The sequence below is a fragment of the Sceloporus occidentalis genome, unplaced genomic scaffold (assembly GCF_023333645.1).
Source record: "Sceloporus occidentalis isolate IW3139 unplaced genomic scaffold, rSceOcc1.0.p SCAF_2, whole genome shotgun sequence".
Lineage (NCBI taxonomy): Eukaryota > Metazoa > Chordata > Lepidosauria > Squamata > Phrynosomatidae > Sceloporus > Sceloporus occidentalis.
Genome location: NW_028316982.1, coordinates 175,565,932 through 175,592,771, shown reverse-complemented (window position 1 = coordinate 175,592,771; position 26,840 = coordinate 175,565,932). Strand labels below are relative to the sequence as shown.

Here is a 26,840-nt window from a genome sequence, read left to right as displayed (position 1 = left end):
TGTATCACACATAGTGAATCAAAATATATCCTGGCATTCTGCTTTGAATGGCAAAAGGGTATTTTAAAAAACACAACAACAGCTCCTCTGGATGTATTCCACATCTTTCTTTATCTGCCTTTCTTAAAGAAATGCAGTTAATTTCCCAGTTTCTGTCACATTAGCTATGCTTGATCCCTGTAAAATCCCTGTATTTAAAAACAAAGGTCTTCTAAAACTTCTGTAAATGGGCAAAGGACTGTTTGAGTAAGACTTCAGTGAAAGGACTCTACAACCTTCACACACACACTCAAGGAGTATCCGTTTAATAAACTGAGCCAGAGCTCTAATGAAAGACCCTACTGTTCTCTGATCAGTCCCACATGTGCAGCTGAATGTTAACATGCTGTTGGTATCAAAAGAGAAATACAGTATAGGGAAAGCTGTAGCAGCAGACTAGCATACTCAATCCTGACTACAGGCAAGAGAGAGCTGCCCGTGAAGTCTCCAGAATAATATAAAGCAAAGGATTTTCTCCCTCACAGAAACTGCTCAGCAGCTGTGCGCATGAGCAGATGCAAGAGATATGATGACTTCCTCATTAGCCTCCGTCAGAGACTGATGAAAAATGTTGGGTTCATGGCAGGGGTTAAGCTCCACTAAGGAAAGCTAGGATTGAAATCTAACCTGAATTTGCATTCCTTTTTCCTACTGTTGTGTAGCCTCCTGGGCTTCAGTGAGACTCCCCCAGGTAATGTGTAAGTCTTTTTCTCTGGTTAAATACAGAAACCATTTTGTTAGAAAAGAATACAGATGTTATACAGCTGGCATACAAAAGAGCATGGGTAGCCTGAGGTCCAGGCACTCTTGATAGTATTTCTTGAGAGGACTCTTCTCTAGCAGAAGAGTTTGTGCAGGGATTTAACTTTCTATAAAAAATGTGATCCAACTACATTTAATAGCTGAAGAAAAGTACAAGCTATTTATACATCACATAGCTACTGTTTTGACTTGTGTCCTGATACTTGACATTGAGATCATTTGTTCCTTGTCTTTAAGTAATGCAAAAGTGAACTGCTGTGTTGTGGAATGCATAGTGAACTGAAAAATATCCACGTATGCTGCTTTGAACTGCATGAAGTATATAATTACATATATGAAAACTTGAAAAAGACATGAGAGCGTAGTCTTTCCAAAGTAGCCAAGGTGTAAGCCCTAATAACCCCAATGTAACTCACTTCTGAGCAGACATGTTTGGAGTTTGGAGACATTGGCTGGCACCCTGCTGGGAATTTAAAATGTTGTAAACCAATTTACAATTTTGCATTTTAGAACTACAAAACTGTATAATGTTCATATTCCCAGTAGTGGAACATGGTCATAGCTGTGCCACTGGGACTATTGTACAAGCAGAGTGTGTAGCATGGTCATTGCAACATGGTAATAATGTGCAATAGTATGGCACTTTGTGGGACAGGTACCATTCCACAATAAAAGTACATGAGAGGAGGGGCAATGACCCCCATCAGAGTCATAGGGCACTAGTAATCCAGAATAGAGGGCAGTGGAAAGTTATAGATGTCATGCACCCAGCCAAAAAAAAAAGTCTCCAGTTTTAATTATGTTCCATTGGTGCTTTTCCCCATTATGCAGTGTAAGTCTCTATTTGGAATGACATATCCTGCAGTTTATATCATGCCAGTGATATAGTTCTATCACTGTAAAGCTATGCATCACAACCCATGATGTAATATCTCACTCATTACTTTTTTAGACTGGCCATAACTAACTGGAAGCTTCTGGGAATCTCAGAGCAGGAATAACTTTTCCAAGGTCTATTTACCCATGAGAAAAGTCTTCTCTGAAAATATTAACACCTAGATAGGTTGATATGGTAAACTGTATTTCCAATTTGCAGTTGAAAAATGAAGAATGTGAAAACTTTGCCATTTTGAGTGAATGGCCTTAGCTCAGTGGTAGAGGACAAAGACAGCTAGTGTGGTGTAGTGGTTTGAGTTTTGGATTATGACTCTAGAAACTAGAAATAGAAAACCCAATGGGTGATCTTGAGCAAGTTACATTCTCTCAGCATCAGAAAAAGGCAAAGGCAAACTCTCTCTAAACAAATCTTTATTTATTTACTTCATTTATATGGTGACTTTCTCCCAAAGTTGGACTCAAGGCAAACCTTGCCAAGAAAGCCTTGGGATAGGGTTGCCTTAGCATCTCCATAAGTTGGAAATGACTTGAAGGCACACAACAACAAAGAGAACATAATTTTAGCATCAAAGACTCACAGCATGCTTATGTGTAAGTAAAAAAAGTAGTAGACAAACCTTTACACTGTGTATATCATATCATATTGTATGATATAACCCTTATTGCTATTGAAGCTTGGACATGGTGCCTTCCATGTCAGTGGGCCAGTGAATCTACTTTTGTTTTTAGCTGGAACTTTACATCAGCAATCCTTGATGGTAAGCATGTTTGGGGGGACAGTATTCTGCACGTTGGATAGCTTTTTTTAAAAATGCAGGCTCAACTCACTGCACCCCTGACACATATGAGCCACTGCTGAATAGATCTATAGATCTCATCATTTTCACTCACAGAAATATATCATTTGTCATAAGTTCACTAAGTCGTAAACAGTTGTTAGCATGGTAAAGATTTACTTTAATATCTCACCCAAATCTTGCACTCTAGAAATGAATAACTGCTTTGTCATATAAAGCTGCAACCTGAATAATATCACCAAACTGCTGGAGTTTGTAAGAGCTTTCAGTGAGTTGGAGAAATATCTCATCTTTTAAATATTCCCTTCACACATACTTGGTAGGAAGCCTCATTTTAATCAGTGGGACTTAATTTAGAGCCACCATGCATAAAGGTTTTTTTTAAAAAAATCTCTCAAAACCACAGAAAGTGATGTCATTGTGCTATTACAAAGAATAAAATAAAACTGGGTGGTTTCTTCAGGAAACTCCCATCTCCAGCAGGGTTGTTTTTTTGTTTTGTTTTTATAAACATAAATGTGTTAGTGAAACCAATTTGTGCAGCAGGGAAACTGACAGGTATGCAGCTAAAATAGGAGAACTGACACACTGAAAACAGGAACGGAAATGGAAATTTATAATAGCATGGATAGAAACCCAAACATAGAAGGAAAGGAAGGAAAGAAGAACTTACAGTCCTCCTCCTGCCTGGAGAGTTAGAAATTATTTGTTTGTCCACAAGACAGACTAAGTCCTAGACTTTGACAAGATTCTCTTCACAAAAGTGCATTCTTTCCAGTAGGGTATTGAGCAATAAGTAGTAAAAGAAAAATAAACATAGCAATCCCTAATTAAGTTTCAGAAAGAAATATACTCTTGCCACACCAAAAATTTAGTGGAGCAACAGGATTCTTTCTATGGGAAGCTCATAAACAGAATGGTAACGTGACAAGAAACTCATTCCCCTTGTGAGAGAAAGAAGAAGGAGCAGGAAAAGGAGAGAGAAGAGGAATCAGCTTCCAGACCACAAAATGTCTTCTGTACATATTTCTTTAAAGAGGTAATCAGTAAATCTTACTGTGAGAAAGTCTTCAGTTTTGAACAGTTTTCAAAGACTACTCACAGTTCAGGACTTTACACGTGATATTTTTGTATGGGAAACAGAATTTTCTGTGCATAAAATAATAATTCATGATGATGATGATGATGATGGTTTTCATTTATAATTCACGCATCCTAATAAATGGACTCAGGATGACTAAAATATATTTAAAACAATACAAATACAGATACAATTTTTCTATACAGAAAATGTTGTTTCCTGCACAGAAACTATTGGTTGCATTCTTGCATAGAATAAATCCAAACTGCAAAGATTCTCACCAGTCGGGTATGCTTTGATTGAGATTTCCTGCATCACAGGGGGTTGGACTGGATGGCCCTTGTGGTCTGTACCAACCCTATGATTCTATCAGTCCAAGATTCTTCTTATCAAGGATTTAACATCTGTAGCATGTCGTTCTTACAGTTATCCAGATCTCTAAAATTTTGTCTTGTCATTGGGTCATTTGCAGACTGAATTGATAACTTGGCATCCCATGAAAGCAGTCATGGTTTGTCTAGCACACTCTTGGTAAGTATTAACTAGAATAATCGAATGGTTTTTTATTTGTTTATAAAATATTTCTTAGAGCTAATGCACAGTAATGATAAAATAATAAAAAAATTTAGTTCATAATCTTCCAGCTATTAACTGATTTGTAAACCAATGAAAGTATTACCATTAAGGCACTGCAAGTATAATTTCCTTAAAAAGTTAGAGTGCAAAAATGGTGTGTTGATTAATTACATTCACAAAGCAATTTTATAAGCATCTACATAGTGATAAGCAACACCCATTAGATCAATGTGACTTCATCGCAACTATAGCAAAAATAAGGCTTAGAATTATGTCTTCTTTGGGACTTCCGGTGGTATGGCCAATCGCGGTGGCCACTTGTGAGTGAGGCTCATCACTCAAAGCGACAGCTGCTGGGGACCAGGCTTTGCGCGAGGCATCCAAGCAAAGCTGAAGTAGCCCCTCGATAAGGGGAACCAGAGGCGCCCACTTTGCATCCCTGTGAACTTCTGACATCCGATCCCCAAGGCTGAAAGGAGGAAAGGACGGAGAGAAGTCTGGATGAGATCTGGGAGACCGGTATGGAAAGGAGCCCAGGGGTGCGTGGGTGAGCTCGGAACCAGCAGCCAGCCTTTTGGTGTAAGCGAACCTACCACTTTATTACTCTTAAGCAACAAGAAGAAAGAAACTGAAAGAAAACACTCTCCTCTTTGAAATAATCTCTACACCATCCTTCATTGTGACAGTTTAATTGCAACTTTGCTGAGGAGTGTGAGGGATATAAGAAAGGAGTGTCTTTCTGAGAAGGAGTGGAGGGGAAGAGTGGAGATTGCAGGAAAGAACTCCGAAAAAGTAGGACAAAATACCTCAGGGGTTTGGAAGATCTGATACACTGGAAGATAGGCATCTCATGGATACATAAATGTACTTATTGACTCTATTACGCTAAGGATTACAAGAGAAAATCCACTTAGCTAGCTACAAAAATAAGCTGCATCCTAAAACCATTTCCTCTTACCTGTGTGATTTCGAGCCCCTTGTGAAGTGAAAGAATACAGTGGAGACACCAGTGCTGGAGTTTGAAATATAGCTTGGCAACAAGTTGTGACTGAAAAGTGCTAAACTCGGGATTTGGGGTTTATTATTACTGTCATTGTTTTGGTTGGTTTGATGAAGAGGACAATTTTGTGCTTTGTCTCTATGGTCTCTCTATTATTTCCTTTGCCTCACTGACTTTGTCTGGGGTATAAACTTCTTGGCTTAATAGTTGGTTATTAAGTGGGATTAAAACATATATTCAGAGTAAGTTTGTAAGAAGCCTACGGGTAGCAACTGGCACTTTGTAAACGTCCTTGAGAACACCTGTAAAGTATAGATAAGAACTTGCTGGTGCAAGACTAAACTAACTCCCTGGAGACAGAGAAAGAAAAAAAAAAGGAAAGTCAACAAGGCATAGGCTAACAAAGTGCTTTAAAAAGGGTAAGAGTGCCATCTGCTGTCATTAAGGAGAACCAGGGAAGGAAAGTGAGGAAGTAATTAAATTGTAACAACATTGTATAATAATTTAAAAGGCAATAATTGGGTATAGCTTCTTTTTTTGTTTTTTCTCCTTCCCTGTTAAAGATTAGTATAATTGAATCTATTTGAGTATGTATTAGATTAGGAAGCTGTGTATGTTTGGTTGTATTCCAGTGGATTTCATTTTTGTGTGGCCAAGCTTTGGAAAAGAAATGTCAGCAAATAAAAAAGTAACAGCACTTCCCTCATTTCCACCCCAAAAAAGACCATCTGTGGAATTAATTAATAAACCTAATGAAATTAGTGACTTAACAATGCTGGATGAAATAAGGAATTTGAGAGCTGATTTAAAAGGAGATAACCAACAATTGAAAGATGAACTGAAGGACGATAATAAAAAATTGAGAGATGATTTGAAACTGGAGATAAGGAATGAGATTCATAGAGAAATGGGAGAAATTAAAGACTCTTTGGAAAAGATTAATAAGGACATGGAGAAAATTGCTAACAAAGTAGAAGATCTGGAACTCAGTGTGAAGCAAATGGAAAGCAATGCTACACAGATGGAAGAAAAGGTCAAAAAGATGGAAGAAGAGAGAAAGATTGATAAACAAACAATAATAAGACTAGAAACGAAAGTGAGACAAAATTGTATCAAACTTCGTGGAGTACCAGAGCAGGAGGAGGAGAACCTTCATCAATTTTTGATCCCACTACTAGCTGACTTTGTTGAAGAACCAGCAGAACAGTTCCCGTGGGAGATAGATACGATGTATCACATCAGTTCGAAAGCAGCAAGACAGAAGAAACTTCCCAGGGACATTGTGGTGTACTGTGTACGAAAACAGACTCGGGACCTAATTATACAGCAAAGTTTCAAAACAGAATTGATAATAGGAGGATGTTTGATCCAGATCTTTAAAGACATTCCAGCTGCTGTCCTAAAATCGAGGAGAGACTATAGTTTTTTATCAGATCAGCTAAAGATTTATGGAGTACCATTCAGATGGGATGAGGTTGAAGGACTGAGATTAACGTGGAAACAAAAAAGATACAAGATTGACTTAATGGACAAAGCAACTGATTTTTGGAAAAGAAATAGGAAAGAAATTGAAAAAGCAAGAGACCAAAACCATTCAGAACACGAACAAGGGGTGCGAACAAGAGGGATGACGGCAAGGCTCCTGGATTTAGAACAAAACAAGAAGGAACAAGTAAAGACATTGGGGGAAAATAAAAATCCAGACAAAGGAAAGGATCCAGACCTTGATAAGATGCTGGGTTAAGGAAGATTTAGTGGAGAAGTTGTGGAAAGAGTGAATATTTACTGGGCTGTACTGTTTTCCTTTTGTATTGTGGGGTGATCTCAAATTGTTTCCTCATTTATTCGATTATACTGATTAAATAAAGGCGTAAGCTAATAAATAATGAAAATTTTAAGTTGAAATGTAAATGGCTTGAATTCAGCAGGTAAAAGAAGGAAAGTATTCCACTTTTTGGCAAAACAAAAATGTGAAATAATATGCTTACAAGAGTCTCATATAAAAAAGGGAGAAAAAAATATATTGAAGACAAAAGACTAGGGAAATGTTACATATCAACTAACCAAAAAAGGAAAAAGGGAGTAATAATTTATGTAAAGGACTACGTAAAATCTAAGGAAATTTATAATGATAATAAAGGTTATCTGTTGGGTATTGAAATTTGCACTAGTGGGAAAAAAAATTTATTAATGGGAATTTACACACCCCAAGAAAAAAAAGCAAATTTTTTTGAAGAATTACAAGACATATTATTAGAACAAAAATATGAAGAGATAATTGTGTTAGGAGATTTCAATGGGGTGATAAACCCAGAACGGGACAGAAATTCAAGTAAAATTATAAAAGAGAAACAGGGGAAGCTACCAAAATCACTTTTTAGGCTAATGGACAACATAAACCTATTAGATACCTGGAGATACTTGTATGATTCAGCAAGAGAATATACTCATTACTCATCAAGACACAATTCCCTGGCTAGAACTGACCTAATCTTAATTACACAAACATTAGCAAAATTTGTTAAAGGGATGGAAATTATGCCTAGGATCCTTTCGGATCATAACCCACAAGTACTGGAATTAAAGGATTTTACAAATAAGAAACCTTTCTTTAAATGGAGATTGAATCTTGACTTATTATGAAACGAAGATATAGTATTGAATACTAAAAGAGTAATAACAAATTATTTCAAAAAGAATTCAAATAAAGAAACGGCACCAGATATAGTATGGGACGCTGGGAAAGCAGTGTTTAGGGGTCATTTAATACAACAAAATATAATTTTTAGGCAAAAGAAAAATACAAAAATTGAGCAATTAAGTAAAAGTTTGAAAGAAAAAGAAAGTTTACTAATTAGAAATCCCAAAAATGAACAAGCACGTATGGAAAGTAAATTATTGAAAAATCAGATATCCTTAGAGCTGGCAGAGGAGGTAGGAAACGAACTAAGAAAGGCTAAGCAACAGTATTTTGAGAATGCAAATAAACCAGGGAAATGGTTAGCGTACAGATTAAGAAAAAGAAAGGAGGAAAGAACGATAGCAAAGATAAAAATAAATGATAAGATAGTTACCAAGCAAGAGGAGATCATAGAACATTTTAGGGAATATTATAATAAATTATACTCAAAAAGACAAGACCATCCAATCACACTAGGAGAATTCCTGAAAGAAGGGAAATTATTCAAATTTAACGAACTTCAAAAAGCAAATTTAGAAGCAGAAATTACACAAGATGAAGTAGATAGGGCAATTGAGAAAAACAAAAATGGCAAATCACCTGGCCCAGACGGCTTCCCTATAGAATTTTATAAAGTATTCAAAAAAGAAATAACCGAACCTTTAAGATTGACTATGAATAATATCTTGATAGGGAAAATACCGGAATCATGGAAAGAATCAGAAATAATTTTAATTCCAAAAAAAGGCAAGGACAAATTAGAGATTTCAAATTATAGACCAATTTCACTTCTTAATTTGGATTATAAAATCTTTGCAACGATTATGGCCTACAGACCTAAGAATTGTTTAGAAGTATTGATAGACCCGGATCAATGTGATTTTTACCAAAAAGATATATGAGAAACAATATTAGATATATATTAAACATCATAGAATATTATGAAAGATATAGTGATAGAAAGTTGGGTCTGGTATTTGTGGATATGGAGAAAGCCTTCGACTCTGTCGAATGGGTGGCATTGCTAGAAATTTTGGAAAAGATTAATTGTGGATTAAATTATAGAAATTGGATTTCGCAAATTTATACAATACAAAAGGCAAAAATTAACATCAATGGAGACCTATCAAAGTTAGTTGAGATTGAGAGGGGTACAAGACAGGGGTGCCCTCTCTCACCACTTCTCTTCTTGTTAATAATGGAAACCTTGATGATTAGGATAAAAAATAATGACACAATTAAAGGTGTGAAAATTAAACAATTTGAATATAAAATCCTGGCTTTCGCAGACGACGTTGTGATAAATTTGGAAGAGCCGCAAACTAGTATGGAACCATTACTGGATCTAATTGAAGAATTCGGAGCATTTTCGGGATGTAAAATTAACAAAAATAAATCAGCACTAATAACAAAAAATGTTAGAAAAGAAGAAGAGAAGTGGTTAGAGGAGAAATCGGGAATTGCAATAAAGAAAAAAGTAAAATATTTGGGAATTTGGTTATCAAAAAAAACTAATGAATTATTTGAAAACAATTATGTCAAACTGTGGTTGGATATTAAGAAAGACTTATCGAATTGGAATAAGTTAAAACTATCGTTTATGGGTAGAATAGCTACAATAAAAATGTCTGTTCTCCCCAGAATTCTCTTTTTGTTTCAGATGATTCCTATTATTAATTCGAAGAAACCATTCGTAAATTGGGAAAGAGATATATCAAGATTCATTTGGCAGAATAAAAGACCAAGAATTAGATTGAAGCTATTGCAGGATGCCAAAGAAAGAGGAGGAATGGGATTACCGAACCTGCAATTATACTCAGAAGCTTGTAGCCTTATTTGGCTAAAAGAGTGGATGAGTTTAGAGGAGAGGAAACTTTTGGAACTAGAAGGAGAAGGGCTTAGTTATGGCTTTCATGCCTATTTAATGTATAATAAAGAAAAAGTTAACAAAATAATCAGTAATCATTGCGTGAGAAGGAATTTATTAGCGGTATGGAACAAATACAAAAGGCGGATTATTATTAAACTCCTGATGTGGCTATCACCCCATGAGGCTATATATAGAAAAGAAATGATCAGAAGGGAAAAATGGTTCAAATATAGTGAATTGACAAAAAAATATATGGATAAAATAATAATAAAATCACAAGTAGAACTGGAACAAGAAGGATTTGATATGGGATGGTATGCATACAGAAGGATATACAAAAGAATGATGAAAGACCTAAAAGAAATTGGAGATGAAGAAAATAAGACAGATTTGGAGGCATTAATCAATAATCAAGAAAAGGAAATTGGGAAAATATATAAAAAACTACTAGAATGGGAAATGGAGGGAGAAGTGGTTAAAGAGACTATGATCAAATGGGCAAATTATGTGGGACATAATATACAATTGGATCAGTGGGAATTTATGTGGATTAAAGGACTGAAACACACAGCATCGCAAAACATAAAAAAAAACTGGTTTAAAATGTTCTATCAATGGTATTTAACCCCTGAGAGATTAGCTAAAATATATAAAAATAAAAACAATCAATGCTGGAAATGTGGAGACACAACTGGGACGTTTATCCACTGCTGGTGGAGTTGCAAGAAAATAAATAATTTTTGGAAACAAATCAGAGATTTAATAGGGGAAATATTACACATCAAATTAGAACTAAAACCAGAGAGCTTTTTATTAGGACTTTTCGATAATGAAATAGAAATAAAATTTGGAAAACAATTATTTTATATGATGGCGATAGCAAGAATCTTATTGGCTCAGAAATGGAAATCAAAGGATATTCCAAAAAAAGAACAATGGATAATAAAATTGATGGAAATTATAGAAATGGACAAATTAACACAGGTAATAAGGGATACAGCCATGGTGGGTGTTGAGAAGAAAATTAATGATGAATGGCAATTGGTGTTTGAATATATGAGGAAACAATGTAAAGAAATAATACTGTAAAATAGTGATATCGATCAATTTGATGATAGATTGTACTGATTTGTTAATAATTTGTATGTTGATTATCTGCTGAAGAAGCGTAGTATACACAATGAAGTAATTGTAATAAGATAGAGAAAGTGAAGTATTTAAAGATGGAGAATGTACTTAGGAAAACTCTTAGTATAGAATAGATCAAATAGAACATATATAAGAGATACAAGAACATTACAATTCGAGCAAAGAGGATGGAAGTCTCAGGATGTGTGAGAATGAGTTAGAGTTGTATGATAGATGATAGTTTAGATGTAGATGTAATTAGGCGATAGTAGATGATAAGATGGTAAATTGAGTTCCTTTTTCTTTTCTTTTCTTTCTTTTTTTTTTCTTTTTTATTCTAGTTAGTAGGTATAGGGGGTCGGGGGGAGGGAAAGGGGGGGGAGGAATACGTAGAATAAATGACTTGGGAGGGGAAGGGTAGGGGTGGATGCCATGTTTGTGTATGTTTGTCGGACTGTATATATTTGTATTGTTTGTATTAAAATTTAATTAAAAAAAGAATTATGTCTTCTTTAAAAAAGACACTAAGGGGTGAAACAGACCACTCCTTTGTTTTGATGCCACATGCTTTGAAGTTGCCCATAAGCTGGCTTCATGTTGCCCAGCTGCCCACACATGGGGCAGCTTCTGGGTGTTCCGACAGCGCAGCGTTTACACATTGCATGCTTCTGGAGCACCTGATAGCCAGCTTCCATCCATGGTGGGGTGGGAAAGCTGGCTTTTTGCCGGCGTAAAAGGAGAGGTTATTTGCTACTTCTTTGAGGGCTGGCAAAAAGGCAGATTGGGACCATGGTGGGCAGTTGCCATGGCCCCAATCTGGCTCTCTCAGGGGCAGCTTCATGCCACCCCTTTTTGGGGTGGTCCATTTCACCCCTATGTTTTGTGGAAAATGTGTAAGAATAGGTTGAAGTGCAAACACCAAACCTTCAAACTGTTGTTGTTAACTGCCATAGGCCTATGCTTCTGCAATCCCACCTCCTCCGGGCATGATGGCCAGTTGCGGGGGCTTTCAGCGACTCTATGATAGGTCTGAGATGGTGGTGAATGGCTCAGTGCAATGTAATTCCACATGGAGGACTAATACACTATGAAGAGTCCTGCAGAATTTCAGCCTATATGTGTTTGTTTTAGGCAGAAAGACAAGTTTAAATATAAAAAATAGGCATCTAGACAACTGATCAGGAATTGCATTCAAATATTTCTTTTCCAAAAATCAAGACTTAGAAATATTGAGAAATTACCTGAGAAATAATTTCAGGCATGAGTCTGTATTTCATAATCCCCTTCCATTCACTCCACTTTCACTTGGCTTTGAATCTGAAATATGATAGGTGGAGGGGGGAGATATTATTCAGCAATAAGATACCTATGGGGTAGTCTCATACTGAAGTAGCCCTTTGCTGTATCTTGTGCAGTGATGTCTGGTCCAGTTAAAAGCCATTGTCTGGTTACTGGAGATCCCTCTAAATGAAGCTACCAGTGACTGAACAGAGGGTTATCTGCAGAGAATGCCTGAGAAATTTTCTTTCCTTGAGCAGAGCAATTAATTTTACTTTGCCCTCTTATTCCATGGCTTGTCTCTTGGATTTCAAAAAGGCAAGGGATAATCCTCTGGATCACATAATCAGCCTTTTAGTCAGTGGAGATGAAAGGGAACCAAAAAATGTTTATTCCACTGAGCTTTAAGTTGAAACTTAAACACCCCTTCCTTTTCACCATTCCCGTAGTCTCCATCTTGAAGGGGCAGAGAGACACAATGGACAACAGACTGGCCCATATTTTTGTAATGTTAATTTTTTCCCCATTCCCTATTTCTAATAGCATCTTGAATGAATTCTGAAGACCCCACGAACCTGTACCATGTTAATCATCCCTATAAAAGTGATACTCCACTCTGATTTTTGTTTTTATTAATGGATCACATGGCTTTTCTCTCTTTATTTGATAATAGGGGGGACTCTTGAAACTGTATTGTGGTTGTAATGAATTAGGTACTAACAGTTAAACATTTCTGTTCTCTCTAGCACTTGTCCAGGCTTACTTCTAGCCTGGTGCCTACTATTAATACCACCCAGTGCAAAAGCCATTTCAGTCAGCTACAAGCCCAACATTGTCATCCTTTTTGCTGATGACCTTGGCATTGGGGATTTAGGCTGCTATGGAAATGATACAATCAGGTAAAAGACTTCAACAAAAGTACTGTATTCTATCATACCTAGATGCACAAAATAACCTGGAAAGTAAGCCAGGCTTCTGTTCATATGGAAGGGGTGTTCTTGCACTAGTGTGCCCAAGCTCCATACATCTACATTATATTAAATGCTAGATGCAAACCAGAAAATTTAGGAACATAAGAAGATCCTTGTGGGGGGGAAATTACACCATGGTTAGACAATTTCATATGGGGAGCCCATGTGCAGGGCCTCCTGTTCATACTCTAGAGCAACTGGTAGAGCTCTGCTGCCTCTTGCACTTAAGAAATTAAGTACCCTTTTTGACTTATAGCCATTGATGGCTCCATCTTGCATGAATTTTCTCAATCCCACTTTATAGCTATCCCAATTGGTAGCCATCATTATTTTTGTGGTAGCAAATATCACTATTTAAATATTGTACTGTCTGCATTGGCCATGATACTCCAGGGCATCCAGGAGTATCCTGGCCTCAGATCTGCTCCAACTCTCCCACATTACAAAAGACCCTCCACTCCAACACTGGTTGGCTATTCACACATGCATCCTGCTAATCCACCCAGTACTGTCACCATGGGTTGCTTTACTCTGAGATTAGAATGAGGTGCTCAACCTTGATCACCTTGTTCTGATGTCACAGCAAACAACTGGCGGTGGCGGCAGCAGCAGCACTGGATGGTTCAACAGGATGTGTTTTAAACAGCCACCTAACTTTAGAACAATTGTATAATTTTAAATTTGCTAGTTGTTTATGTCATAGCTGTTACCATTACATTCAGGGATATATGAGAATTAAAAATTATGAGTAATATTAGTAAAAAAAATAATTACTAATGATTCCGTGTGATGTGGTATGGGAGGAGATCAATGGGGGGGGGGGGCGGCAAAACCATACGTTACCACCAACCTTACTCTTTGCTGGCAGGAACTTACTCTCCAGCATTGTGCTAACTGGATTTAGGCCTTTTGCTTCTGTTTTCAATTAATTTCCCTATAGCATTTATGTTCAAGCCTGGACAATCTGTGGTCAGGGTAGCGTCAGGGACAGGATATTCCAGGCTGCCTCCAGAGTATCCTGGCCAGTGCAGACAGGACCCTAGTCATAGAACAGAAGCATTACACCTGAAGAGGGCTGAGTTAGTTGTTAATAATAATAATAATAATAATAATAAAATATTTATTTCTATACCGCTTTTCCTGGGAGATCAAAGCAGTTTCCAAGTTGAAAGGGAATATACATTTTAAACATGTTACAATATAATACAGTCAAGAATACTGTGTCTTCAGGCCAGCCCGTTCTCTCCCTCTTAGGCCTAAGCATGACAGTTATGGAGGGAGGGCACTGTCTCTTGAGGCCAGCCCGTTCTCTCCCTCTTTTATTTTATCTTTTATCCACAATTGTTACTCATTTCGGTCTCACAGAATGGCCAAGGGGTGCTGCAAGAACCTATGGTAGATCCAGAAGTCAATGAATGGACAGCTGTAGAATCACTGACCTATAGTGGACCACACAGAATTGCAGACATAAAATGAATTAGGGGAGAAAGCTTCTTATATGTATTTTGAATTGCTCTCTGCCATTGTTGCACCAGCTTAATCAATTTTGACTTGTTTAGTCAGCTTCCATACTTTTTCAGGCATCCTCTGTTTGCTTTCAAACTACTCGTCTGAAACACACTGTGCTGCTGTTTTTCTCAGGACTCCTAATATTGACCAGCTTGCAAAGGAAGGAGTGAAACTTACTCAGCATATTTCTGCAGCTTCTGTTTGTACGCCAAGCAGAGCAGCTTTCCTCACTGGCAGATATCCCATCAGATCAGGTTTGTTTGGCAAGACAATATAGGTTAAAATCCAAATGTTTGTCCCAACCAGAGTAGACCAATCAATTAATGAAAACATGGTATATAAACACTTATGCATCATTGATTCACTGGGTCTTGTCTAGTTCACAATTGGATTTAATACCACTCTCCTGCATTAGAAATGAAAGATTTGTCCTGGGCTTTTGGATGTCACTAGGTAGGATAGGAGCTGGACTATATAACTAGAGGTAGAAATGTATCGCTGTTCAGCTTGCACAAAGTATAGTATAGCATCAGGGACACTCCAAGCCATGTTGCTGCTTCAGAGTATAAATAAGAAAGCCAACTGGACTGGTAGATGAATCTTTTTCCCAATACTTACTATGTGCTAGTGATTTCCTCAGTACCTAAAGGTAACAAACTCACTTAGGAGTTGGTTAGAAAGCAGGGCACATAGCACACAGCTCTCTTGCTGTCACTCCCAGCATCAGGTGCCTGAGACAATTTGCCTCACCCTATATAATGGTTGGACTGGGTCTGCTCCACATTTTCATTTATTTTCTGCTGATTACAACAGAAACAAGGACAATAGTCTTGGCCCTATCATTAGAACTTTATTTGGCTGACTGGATAATGTTCATAGTCATAGTACATTTTATGTTTACACATTAAATTTCAGGTATGGTTGATTCAGAAGATTTTCTTGTTCTTCATTGGCTTGGGGGTTCCGGTGGTCTTCCTCCCAATGAGACTACTTTTGCCAAGATATTGCAGAAGCAAGGCTACGCCACTGGTTTAATAGGTAGGACAACTGCTGTGTAACATTTCCATGAATGAAAATCCACCTATCTGAAATATTTGAGTTTGTAAGGATTGGTAGTATTTCACAATACTCATTAAAAACATACCTTTTACCAAACAAGTTTTAATTAACACTTCAGAATATAACTTAATAAAGCATTCCATTAACATACAGCTCAGCTAAGCACTTCAGTTTCACTTCATGTGTCAACCAAGGGCAAATTATCTCAGGTTATCAGGTGTCATTGCTGTTATCAATTTGTGTAGATCAATTAGTGAAGCTGGAGTTTGGGATCTCTCTCTGAGGGGTTTATCACACTGGGGCTAATTTCAGCACTAAAATGAGATTAAAGTGCATTTAAAGCATCCTGTAAATAAAGCAAAAATGGTGAGTAATTGTGTGAATGACTTTCACATGCAATTGCGTAAATAAAGTGATAATGAAAATGCATTGTCGCTGAAATCCCAAAAGTAAAAAGATGCATGTTAATGCTTCTTTTTGACCACTTTAATGGTGGGTTTTGTGCAACATCATGTGAAATCATTTCGTGTAATTATGTGATTTTTCTGGGATATTCACAGTATAAACTCCCACTCTCCTTCGTGTGATAAACTCCTAAGTGAAAGTCAGTTTGTGATCACTGGTGTACAGCTGGTCACCAATGGACAGCCAAACAAACCAAAGTCCCTGTAACCAAAAAAAAAAACCCAAAGAAATAACAAAACACAACCACCAAAGGGTTCTGGTAAAAACTAAAAAAGAATGACAACACCCTGGAGCAGAAAAACAATGTAATGTCTAAAAGGGTAAAAATACCCCACTGAAAGATTTAAAATGCTAAGGGTGAATAAAATATCCAAAATACTTGGAAATTATACACTAAATTATTTATAAAACAAAAGGCCAGATGCGTTTCGACCTACATCTTCCTCAGTGGCCTGTAAAAATATAAAAAGTATAATAGCACCTTAGCAAACAATGGACAGCCAGTCAAGGTAAAGAGAGCTGCATCTCTTAGGAGGCCACATCTTTTACTGAAAGGTAAAACAAAATTCATTGTACAAACATTATCTGAAAACACAAATGTGTGAGAGGAAATGAAGCAGCATGTTGATTGTTTCAAAAATGCACTGAATAGTGTGATACATAGCAGAGATAGGAGCAAAGGGCCTCTGTTTTCAATCTGCAATATGGCTACCTTATTGGACATTGTACCTGGTAAAAAATGATATCACTAGGTTTCTGTTTACAACCAAAGACCCCACTGTTTCTTTTTCCCCACCTATGTAAGAGTTTCCAACTGTATTTCCAAATTCAAAGTGTTGTTTTTTACCATGTAAAAGCTGAATGGTTTGTGATCTGTTACATGTATGACTTTTTATTTGGTTAGTGTTTACTGCTTTTATTTAGAAGTACAAACCACTTAGAGACTTTGTAAAAAGCAGTCTGAAAAATGGCCAAAAACAAAATCAAGAACAAGAAAATGAGACATAATAGAGAAAGGTTTCTGACTTAATGAGTGACTAGATTCTGGTGGGAAGAGATATTTTATGTTCAAAATGAGTTGGAAAACCTAGAAATGGTTTGTTAATAAATCCAATATTGACAATATTGTCACTCTTTTGCCCCAATTCAATTCAGTTACTTCAATTATGCCAATGATATGATTGTCATTTTCTGCATTTAATTTTGCTCTGAACCTCTTACTGCATATTGTGTGTATATATATATCTCAAATAGCATGTATTACCTGCATATATATCTGAAGCTCTAATATTGTATTCCATGCATGTGATGAAAGACATTGTAATCCACAAAAGCACATAATAAATGAAAATGGTAAAATATTTTTTGTTTTCTTTTGAAACAGATTAAAGGTCTGTCTCTTTGAAAACAACTTTCACTTCTGTCTTTCAGGGAAATGGCATCAAGGTGTGAACTGTGAACATCGTAATGACTACTGCCATCACCCTTTAAGTCATGGATTTGATTATTATTATGGCATGCCACTTTCCCTAATGGGTGATTGTCAAATAACACAGCCCCCAGAGATGGATAGGGCCCTGCGAATAAAACTTTGGTCTTACACTCAGATGATTGCTCTTGCTATCTTCACTCTTGTAGTAGCAAAACTTATTCACCTGGTATCCATCAGCTGGAAAGTGATCTTCCTCTTCGCTTTGTTTGGTTTCTTATTCTTTATTTCTTGGTTCTCAAGCTATGGATTCATAAGATACTGGAACTGTATTGTGATGAGAAATTATGAAATTACAGAACAGCCAATGAAGGTAGAGAGAGCTGCACCTCTTATGCTAAAGGAGGCCATATCTTTTATTGAAAGGTAAAAAATAATAATAATAAATCATTGTGTAAACATTATCTGAACACACAAATGTGTGAGAGGAAATGAAGTGGCATGTTGATTGTTTAAGAATGCACTGAATCATATGATACACAGCAGAGACAAGAGCTTCTGTTTTCATTATGCAACCTTGTCTTTAGAGTTCTTTAAATTCTTGGAGCAGAAACCCCATGATAGATTCACCTTAGAGTCACCATCAGTCAGAACTGATTTGAAGGCACACAATACACAGAGAGAGAGAGCACCTCTGCTTCATATAAATAACTTACAACTATAGGTTCCAGAGATAAAAGTTACTTACATAATCAGTAGGATTGTATTTTACTGAAAACATCAGTTTTTATCACCTCTGTTTGAGATGACTTTGTCCTCTTATCTGGGGAAAATATCTTTGAACAGGTTTTAAGGTAATATGATACTGGTTATGCACAAAGCTGATAGAAGAAATCTATGATGAATCAGTGGCTATCAGTGTAGATTCTTTACAAAGCAATGACACAAAAATTATTATGCATACATTTTTAACCCATTGGAAGCTTATTAATTGCAACATATGGTTGTTGTTTTTAGAAACAAACAAGGACCATTCCTCCTCTTCTTTTCATTCTTGCATGTTCATACACCATTGGTTACCACGGAAAAATTTGTTGGCAAGAGCAAATATGGACTGTATTGTGATAATGTAGAAGAGATGGATTGGATTGTAGGTAAGTAGATTTTAATATGTGAGACCATTATTAGCATAATTAGATTAGAAAAATCTAACATGTAAACTAATTCCAAGTCAACGTTAGCATTAGTGAGCATGTGGCTCTTTCCTATCACTTCTCCTTGTGTAAAGGATTTGAGCTCTGGATCAAAAATGCAAGTTCCTCATTTCCTGCACTATTTTGCTATCTTCATTCATTTCAAGGGAGCATGTGAGAGAGTATAAGTAGGTTACAATCATGTGGGAAAAGCAAGGGATTTAATCCCAAGTACAGTAAATGTTTTCAAGATTGTGTTATTGGTGGATTACAATTGTCCACTTTTACCAGGGACAAAATGTAGGACAAAATTGAGACCAAACTGTAGGACAACTGCAGGACAAAACTCAGCCCAAAATGTAGGACATTTAAGGTCCACCATTTTTCTCCAATGTCCTACATTTTGGGCTGAGTTTTGCCCTGCAGTTGTCCTACAGTTTGGTCTCGAATTTGTTCCACATTTTGTCCCTGGTAAAAGTGGACAATTATGGCAACCCTAATTACATACCACATGGCTAAGCAAGCCTATGGCACAATGGGAGTAATATATTGAAGTGATTGGGGTTATACATTAAGCTTTTGATCAAATATATATCAGCAATGCCTATCTTCAAGGGGTCTCTCTTTCCCCCAATACTTCTAGAAGAAATTAGAAGACAAGGCTTGGTGAATCAAGGATCCAACATTATTTAGGGAAAGAAATGCATTTCTGTCTCCCACTCTAAACAGAATCTGGAGAGAATGGGAGCCCTGAGTCTAGAGATCAAAACTTCTAGGAATCAATTATGTGCAACCTCCTCTAAAGTAAACAACCATTCTCTCTCCTAGCCACATAGCCCATTTCCTATTCCCATTGGCACTGTAGGGAACAAAACATGCGATGTAAGAAATATCTGCTTGTTCTTTTAGAAGAATTTCCCTAGTACCAGAATACACAAATTATTGTTGTTGTTGTTGTTGTTGTTGTTATTTCTTACCCATCCTGAGGCAGGAAACAACAATTAACAAACAACATCAGTTAAAACAGACATCAGTTTAAAAGGACAAATAAGACATACATATTAAAACAATCCACATCTAAAATTCATCATTTAAAATCACAATTTAAAAATCATCCAGATAAGTCTCCCAGAAGAGAATGGTCTTCAGTGCTCTTTTAAATTCAGATAGTGTATTCATCTGACAAAACTCTTCTGGCAGGTCATTCTACAGTCTAGGAGCAGTTGAAGAAAAAGACCTCTGGCTGACAGTTGTGAATTTACTCCTGGATGACAATAGTAAATGTCTGCCAGAAGACCTGAGTTAATGGGGTGGATTATATGGGAGGAGGTGATCCTGAGGGTAGCCTGAACCCAAGCCATGGGCTTTAAATAACAAAATTCAAGCATTTGGGGTATTAGCACATGTGAAGTCATTTTAGATTCCTCTTCAAAGGTATTTATTCAGTTCACCAATAATCTTCAAATGAAAAGAACAGTGCTTCTGCACTGCTTACTGGCCCTTCTGTAAGCATGGAATAACTGGTAACCTAAATTATTTTAAAATAAATTATCTGCTGCAATGAATGTTTGGGTTTACTTTATGCAAGGGTGTAGCTCTAAAGCTCTGATAGGCTGTTTTTACATCCTTAAATTCCTGCAGATTCTTGGGATTACACTTTTTCTGGCCCAAAATAAGAGATAGTGAGTAGCTTTTCTGGAATCTTATTTACATATTATGTCATTTACTTAACATCATAAAATACCTGTTTTTCAAAACCAGAACTGTACTTCTGGCTACTTTCAGTTTTTCTCTCTCCCTTCGCTTTGGCAGAAAATTGGACCCTGGACTCATCCTCAGTTTCCCATCCGTGCTTTATGCCATAGCTTTACATTCTCAGGAGTTTCATGAAATGCAAAGTTTTTAAAAATATATCTGATCTAAACTTGGAGTATATGGATAGGTGCAGTGGTTGTTTGCTTATACATTAAAAATTGTTTATATAAAAAACAGCCTGGGATATAACAAGAAAATGTTTCAGGGTTTGGGGTAAGGGGATATTACAACTCTTGTGATTTGGTAATACAGATGTATCACTGTTGGTTTACAGGAAGAATTCTGGATGAACTTGACAGTAATAATTTAAAGAAGAGCACACTCATATATTTTACGTCTGATAATGGTGGACACTTAGAGGCTCGAGAAGGAAATATTCAGCGTGGTGGTTGGAATGGCATTTACAAAGGTGAGATTCCCAAGTCCTCCACTTTTCTTCCTAAAGTCTTTTGTATTCCGTAGCCCATCAAAAATTACCTTTGGGCAATAGTTTTTTGTCTTTCAAATGGAATTTAAAGTTTGTTTCCTGGACTGGCTCTCCTAGCACCCACATGGCCAGGAGGAGGAGGGGCCCACCTGCATAAATACCTTTCCGTAACATCTGAACTGAGGACAACATCTACAACATCTTGACCAAATGCAGGGCTATGACTAACATCATCATTTTTCCCCTCCTGTATCATTTTAACATGTTTGCCTGATGAAGAAGACAGTGGAGCTTTGAAAGCTTGCAATATTTATAAAGTGCATTTTGGTTGGCCCAATAAAGGTACTTCAAAATCTTGTGGATTTTGGATGATACTGTACTTTGCTATATGGCCAATGTGGCTACTCCTGGATATATTACTTTTTGAAATACAGTTGGCCCTCCACATTTATAGCTTTGACTTTTGTGGATTTGATTATTTGTAGTTTTGACTGATATGTTCTCTCTAGAAATCTCTAGGTCCTCTACTGCAACTTTGCCAGAAGTTGACCATGGAGTTGTACTGGAGAACCTGCAAGTTCATAGAGAAAGACTTTTCTAGGCACTTGTATGTCCTCCAGCATGATTCTATGATCAATGTCTGGCAGATACATTGAAGGACCTGAAGATTCCTACAGGTGTACTCTTAAGTAAAAAGAATAGCATTTTTTTTTATTTGCGGTTTTTCCACGTTCACAGGGGTCCTTCACTCCTAACCCTAGCAAATGTGGAGGAAGCACAGTATTAACTATGTTTGAAATATTTGAAATACAAAACATAAACCTGAGCAAAAGAGGTGCCAACTAATCAGACAATGTTCATGCATACATTGTTTAAAGTAACAGGAAGCAACTGAAAAAATTATTCCAATGGTTACTAGGAATCTCTATGTAAAAGAAGTTTAAAGTTTAAACAGAAAATTTGAAAGTGAGATGTAAGGCTAATCACATACTAAGTGGGAGAAAAATGGGCAAGTGTGACTTTCTTAATCCTCTTGGATCTCTTAGTAACCTTTGATATCATCAACTATGCATCTGAAGGCATATTTAACATTTTTATTATGTAAAATGAAATCAAGAGGTTTATGGCAAAATTCAGAATGCACTAGTTAGGTAAAGTATTAAGATAAAAGAAAACATATTTCTTGACTCAAACCCTAATAGTATTTGGTTGCAAAACCATTTAAGCTAGATCTCATGTGTTGGCTGGTTGCTTCTTACTCAGACACAAAAAAGAAAGAAAGAAACAAAGAGGCTATCTTCTCAAAGAAAGTGGAGATGAAATAAAGAAGTAGTAGGAACCAGTAGTCCTAAATCCATAAATCTAAGGGATACAGATGGGAGAAAAACAGGGATTGTCTTGCTCTCAATACCTTCTGAATTGGCTGTGTGGGTTGGAATTCATAGTAGCAGCATTTCAACGGTTCACTTTATACATGATGAACTGATTCCAGAAGTTAATAATGTAAGATTATCCCTCATCCTTTAGAAAGTTGTTATATGTAGTCTTCACATTAATATCTTGATAACTGTAAGTTCTTCTTTACATCTGATCCTTGGGTGAATGAAACATAAGCGTAATCATATACAGTATTTAAGCTTGCTGGGCATTGCCACTGTGATTTTGGAGAAAAAGCAAGCCACAGGATTTTGATCAAGAATAACCTTATGATCCAGATTAGGCCCCCTTGCTGGCTTCCTGATGAAAAATATCAGCAGACTTGGTGACAAAACTGCTGCTTCTTGCAGTTAGTACCAACCACAATTAGTAAAGGGCTGGACAGATCACCCCAAAAGGGCAGTCTGCAGCTGCTCAATTTTACCCTGAATGGAGGCCGCACCAACCAAACAGTGTGGCCTCCATGAGGTGTAAAAAGTACCAGTTTGAAGTGGGTTCTTTCTGGGACACGCCCGGGATGCCATTGGTGCCCTTGCACATTTCAGTGACATACATGTGGTGCTGTGCCACGCGTACATCATCATGGACATAGAAGATTTTGTGCTGAAACGATTTACTGTTCTAAAACTGATATTGTTTCATAATTCTAGGTGGAAAGGCCATGGCAGGGTGGGAAGGAGGAATCCGTGTCCCTGGATTATTCAGATGGACAGGAATGCTGCCTGAGGACAAGGTTATTGATGAACCCACAAGTCTAATGGACATTTTTCCCACATTAGTTTATCTGGCTGGTGGAAAAGTACCTCAGGACAGGTATAGATACTGTTGAAATCAATTCCAAATTGACAGTATTGTATAATAATTGATTAATGTTTAGATGCTGTTTCATAAATATGGCCAATCTTTCTAGACAACCTAAGCAAGAACTGGGATCTAGAATTCTTCAAAACCTGAATTCCCTATAAACTCAAATATTCTGTTTTCTGCCCTGGAATGTACAAATACGTGGATCATAGGGAGAAGAAGCTCATCCAAAACAGATTATGTCCCTCTCATGTAGGGTTGCTCTGTAAATTGGCAACCTAAATGCCGTTTGCATCACTCTTTTCCAGTGAATGTTTTGTTTTACATTCAGATAAATGTTTCTGTCAGAGTGTATCAGAACACACAGAGAGAGCACTGTGTGCATGTCAGAACTTTCTACACATGCAAGGATTGAGAATCAGAGAAATATACTGACAGATGTATTTTAGAAAATAATCTGGATAAATACAGTATATACTTAGGGCCTACAATCATCTCTCAAGAACTTACACAGCATCTTAAAACTTTCAAACAAAGCAATACTTCACAATTTTATTTTAGACATTAAATCAGATATCTATTTCCATTTGTTGTGTAACAAATGCTCAGTGATGATTGCAGATAAATATAGGTTATACAGGTTATCCAAACTGTCTTTTTGGCCTTCAGGACAATTGATGGTCAGGACCTGATGCCTTTACTGCGGGGATTGGTTCAGCACTCAGGTCATGAATTCATGTTTCACTACTGTGGAATATATTTACATGCCGTGCGCTGGCACCAAATGGACAGTAAGTATAACCATTAACAGAACTGCAGCATCACCTCACATAATATACTTTCTGAAGGTTTTATTATCTTCCAGGTTCCAGAAATAAATGAAGAGGATGTGACTCAAAGTCACTCTTTACCTTACAGAATAATGTGGGATAACTGCAAGTAATATGGGATTGCTGAAAGTATACCACACTATGCCCTTTAGAGGAAGGGTAGGATACCCACGACATCATGAGTATATGGATCATTATTCCAGAATACATTACCTTCAAATTATGAAGGATGCAATCACTTCTTGATAGCATTTTTCAGAACCAAATCTTAATTAAGTGACTTCTTTTTGCATAGTACTTAGTCTTGATCTCAGCATTTGAAACTGTGGTTTCTTTCTTCCTATTTGATTTGTATTTAAGATAGATCTGCATCTTATGTCCCACTGCCTATGTTTTGAAATTTCATTTAAAAATGTAAGAAGAGCTGTTTAGGCTAAAGTTATACCCACATTATAAACAAATGTAAGCAAAATGTAAGAAATGAGGATGGTAGATAAAATGAAGTCTCAGCATGGTCCAAGAAAAAAAGGAATAAGAGGAAAAACTGAAGCAACACTATGAACAGCTGAATATATTGTCTTTTGTTTTGTTCCAGCTGTACTAACTAGAATATAACAAAGAGCCTGTACACACTGGCCAAAAGTCCCAGCCTTTCCCCAGCCTTGTGTCATCCAGTCCAGATGATGCAGGCCATTAACCCAAGGCTGGGACCAGGCAGACTGGACATGGATTAAGTGTATATGGCTCAAGCCCAACCCAAAGGGCTTTAACCCAGTCTAAAATGGCCAGCTGTTTGCCATGGAGTTTCTAGGAGACTGGACAGCCCTGTGTGCCCAATACCTGCCTCCTTCATTACTTCTGCTGAGAAGATCCCCGTCAGATGAGGGTCCCAGGCCATGTGGGTGTACGCAGATGCCCTGTTTCTACCCTTAAGAGCTACAATGGGGTCTTTCTCAGCAGATATGAGGTGGAGGCAGGTACATAGAGGTAGGTTGTCTGTGATGCAGTGGTGGGCAGGTGGGCATGTAAATACCCACCCATTGCCATGTCAGCCAGGGACTGGCACAGGTCAGGACAAGCCCATGCTATCCTGCCTGTCTGCTTAGGGCCAAAGATACAGAAGTGGAAATACAAGGAACAGTCACAATTTCTTTTCTTGAAGAAAAAAACAATTGGAAAAATAGTTGATCACTGAGATTTTTCACTACTTTTGTTTTGTTTTTCTTACTTTTAGTGTGGTGTTCTGTTTTGAGCAAAATGTAGTGTTTCTTGCACAAAATCAGTGTATTATACACACACAAAAAAAACATTCAGAAAATTTTCAGTGGGAATTCCCATTTAAAAAAAAATTGACCATGTGCAAAAACTCTTGCAGTCTCACTCAGCAGGGAGAAAACTTTTGAGTTTTTCTGTTCATGTGTGTGGGAATGAGATAATGAAGGTCTGTGGCCCTACATAAAAATGGGGATCTGATGACATAATTAGTTTTAAAGAAATAAAATTGGATTGCAACAAATAGGCAACAAAGAACTATGTGCGAAGCACAGAATGTAGTAGCTACATTGATTAAAACTTCTCTATGCTCTTTCATAGCTATACCAGATCTACACAACTGGGTTTCCTAGGTAGAAACTTATCACATTTTTGCATAGTCTGTCCCTGTCTTAACCTTATGCTTTCTTTCTCACCAGGTGGAAATGTGTGGAAGGCTCATTATGTGACACCAGTTTTTCAACCAGAAGGAGCTGGTGGTTGCTATGAAACTGTATTCTGTGCCTGTTCTGGAAAAGGTGTAAAACATCACAACCCTCCTTTGCTTTTTGAGCTCTCAAGAGACCCATCAGAGGCAGTGCCTCTGACCCCAGATACTGAGCCACTGTTCCATGTGGTTCTAAAAATAATAGAGAAAGCATTGGAGGAGCACCGCAGCACCCTCACTCCTGTCCCAGAGCAGATGTCTCTCAGCAACATTGTGTGGAAACCATGGTTACAGCCTTGCTGTGGGACATTCCCATTCTGTTGCTGTGACAAAGAAAAGGAAAATGATGAACACTTTTAAAGTTAGCCACATTGAATGAATTAGGTATCTTAGACCATAAAAGATATTTTAAAAAATAGGATCATAGAGTACTGTTGTCCTTTCCCACTGTCCCACAATGCCCCTGCTATGGAAGGGGGACAATTGATAATAGGTGGAAATGGAATAAAAAGGAAATGGAAAACCAGGAAGTGTTGTCATCTATTTCAGCTACATCTACATCTATCCTCCTGTCATTCTCATAGTGTTAGGACTGTGCAATGTAAAAATGTCCCATGTCTTCTAAGACCTTCACAAAATTTGTCCTGTAGGCACTTAACATTTGTGCTGGTATTTCTCATGTTTATCATTGGAGATATTTCTATCCCACTTTTAAATTCTAGGAATCACACAATGGTTTTGAAAATATCCCAGGACTGAGATCAGATTTAGGATGTGAAACTTTTCACACAGCTTATATTCGTATGGGAAAGTTTTCAACATATTTCTATATATTAGAGCAGTAAAATAATGACAAACACTACAGAAAACAATATAGCCAACCTACACTTTTATACACAATAACTCTGGGAGATTTGAGCAGAAAACCTAACTCACATTTTCTTTAAAAACAGATCATACAAAACTAAGGACTTGCTTACACCAGCAGGAAACCCTGTACTGATCCTGTATCTGCAGTGCAGTTTCCCATTCCACAGTGAATCTGATAACACCAAACTCACCATGACAAGACCAGAGTAACCCAGAAGAAAAGG

General features: G+C 37.2%; 1 protein-coding gene across 1 annotated transcript; it reads left to right on the top strand.

The window, feature by feature from the left end:
• The first annotated feature begins 521 nt into the window (after window positions 1–521).
• Window positions 522–26,353, top strand: LOC149319372 (arylsulfatase H-like). The gene is made up of 11 exons (XM_089508053.1): window positions 522–730; window positions 4,049–4,107; window positions 12,855–13,007; window positions 14,721–14,842; window positions 15,504–15,626; window positions 17,544–17,967; window positions 18,559–18,695; window positions 20,824–20,958; window positions 23,064–23,226; window positions 23,887–24,008; window positions 25,739–26,353. Exons 2-11 carry the CDS (start codon window positions 4,073–4,075, stop codon window positions 26,104–26,106), a joined length of 1,782 nt encoding a protein of 593 aa, XP_089364179.1. The 5' UTR covers window positions 522–730; window positions 4,049–4,072; the 3' UTR covers window positions 26,107–26,353.
• Window positions 26,354–26,840: the final 487 nt, after the last annotated feature.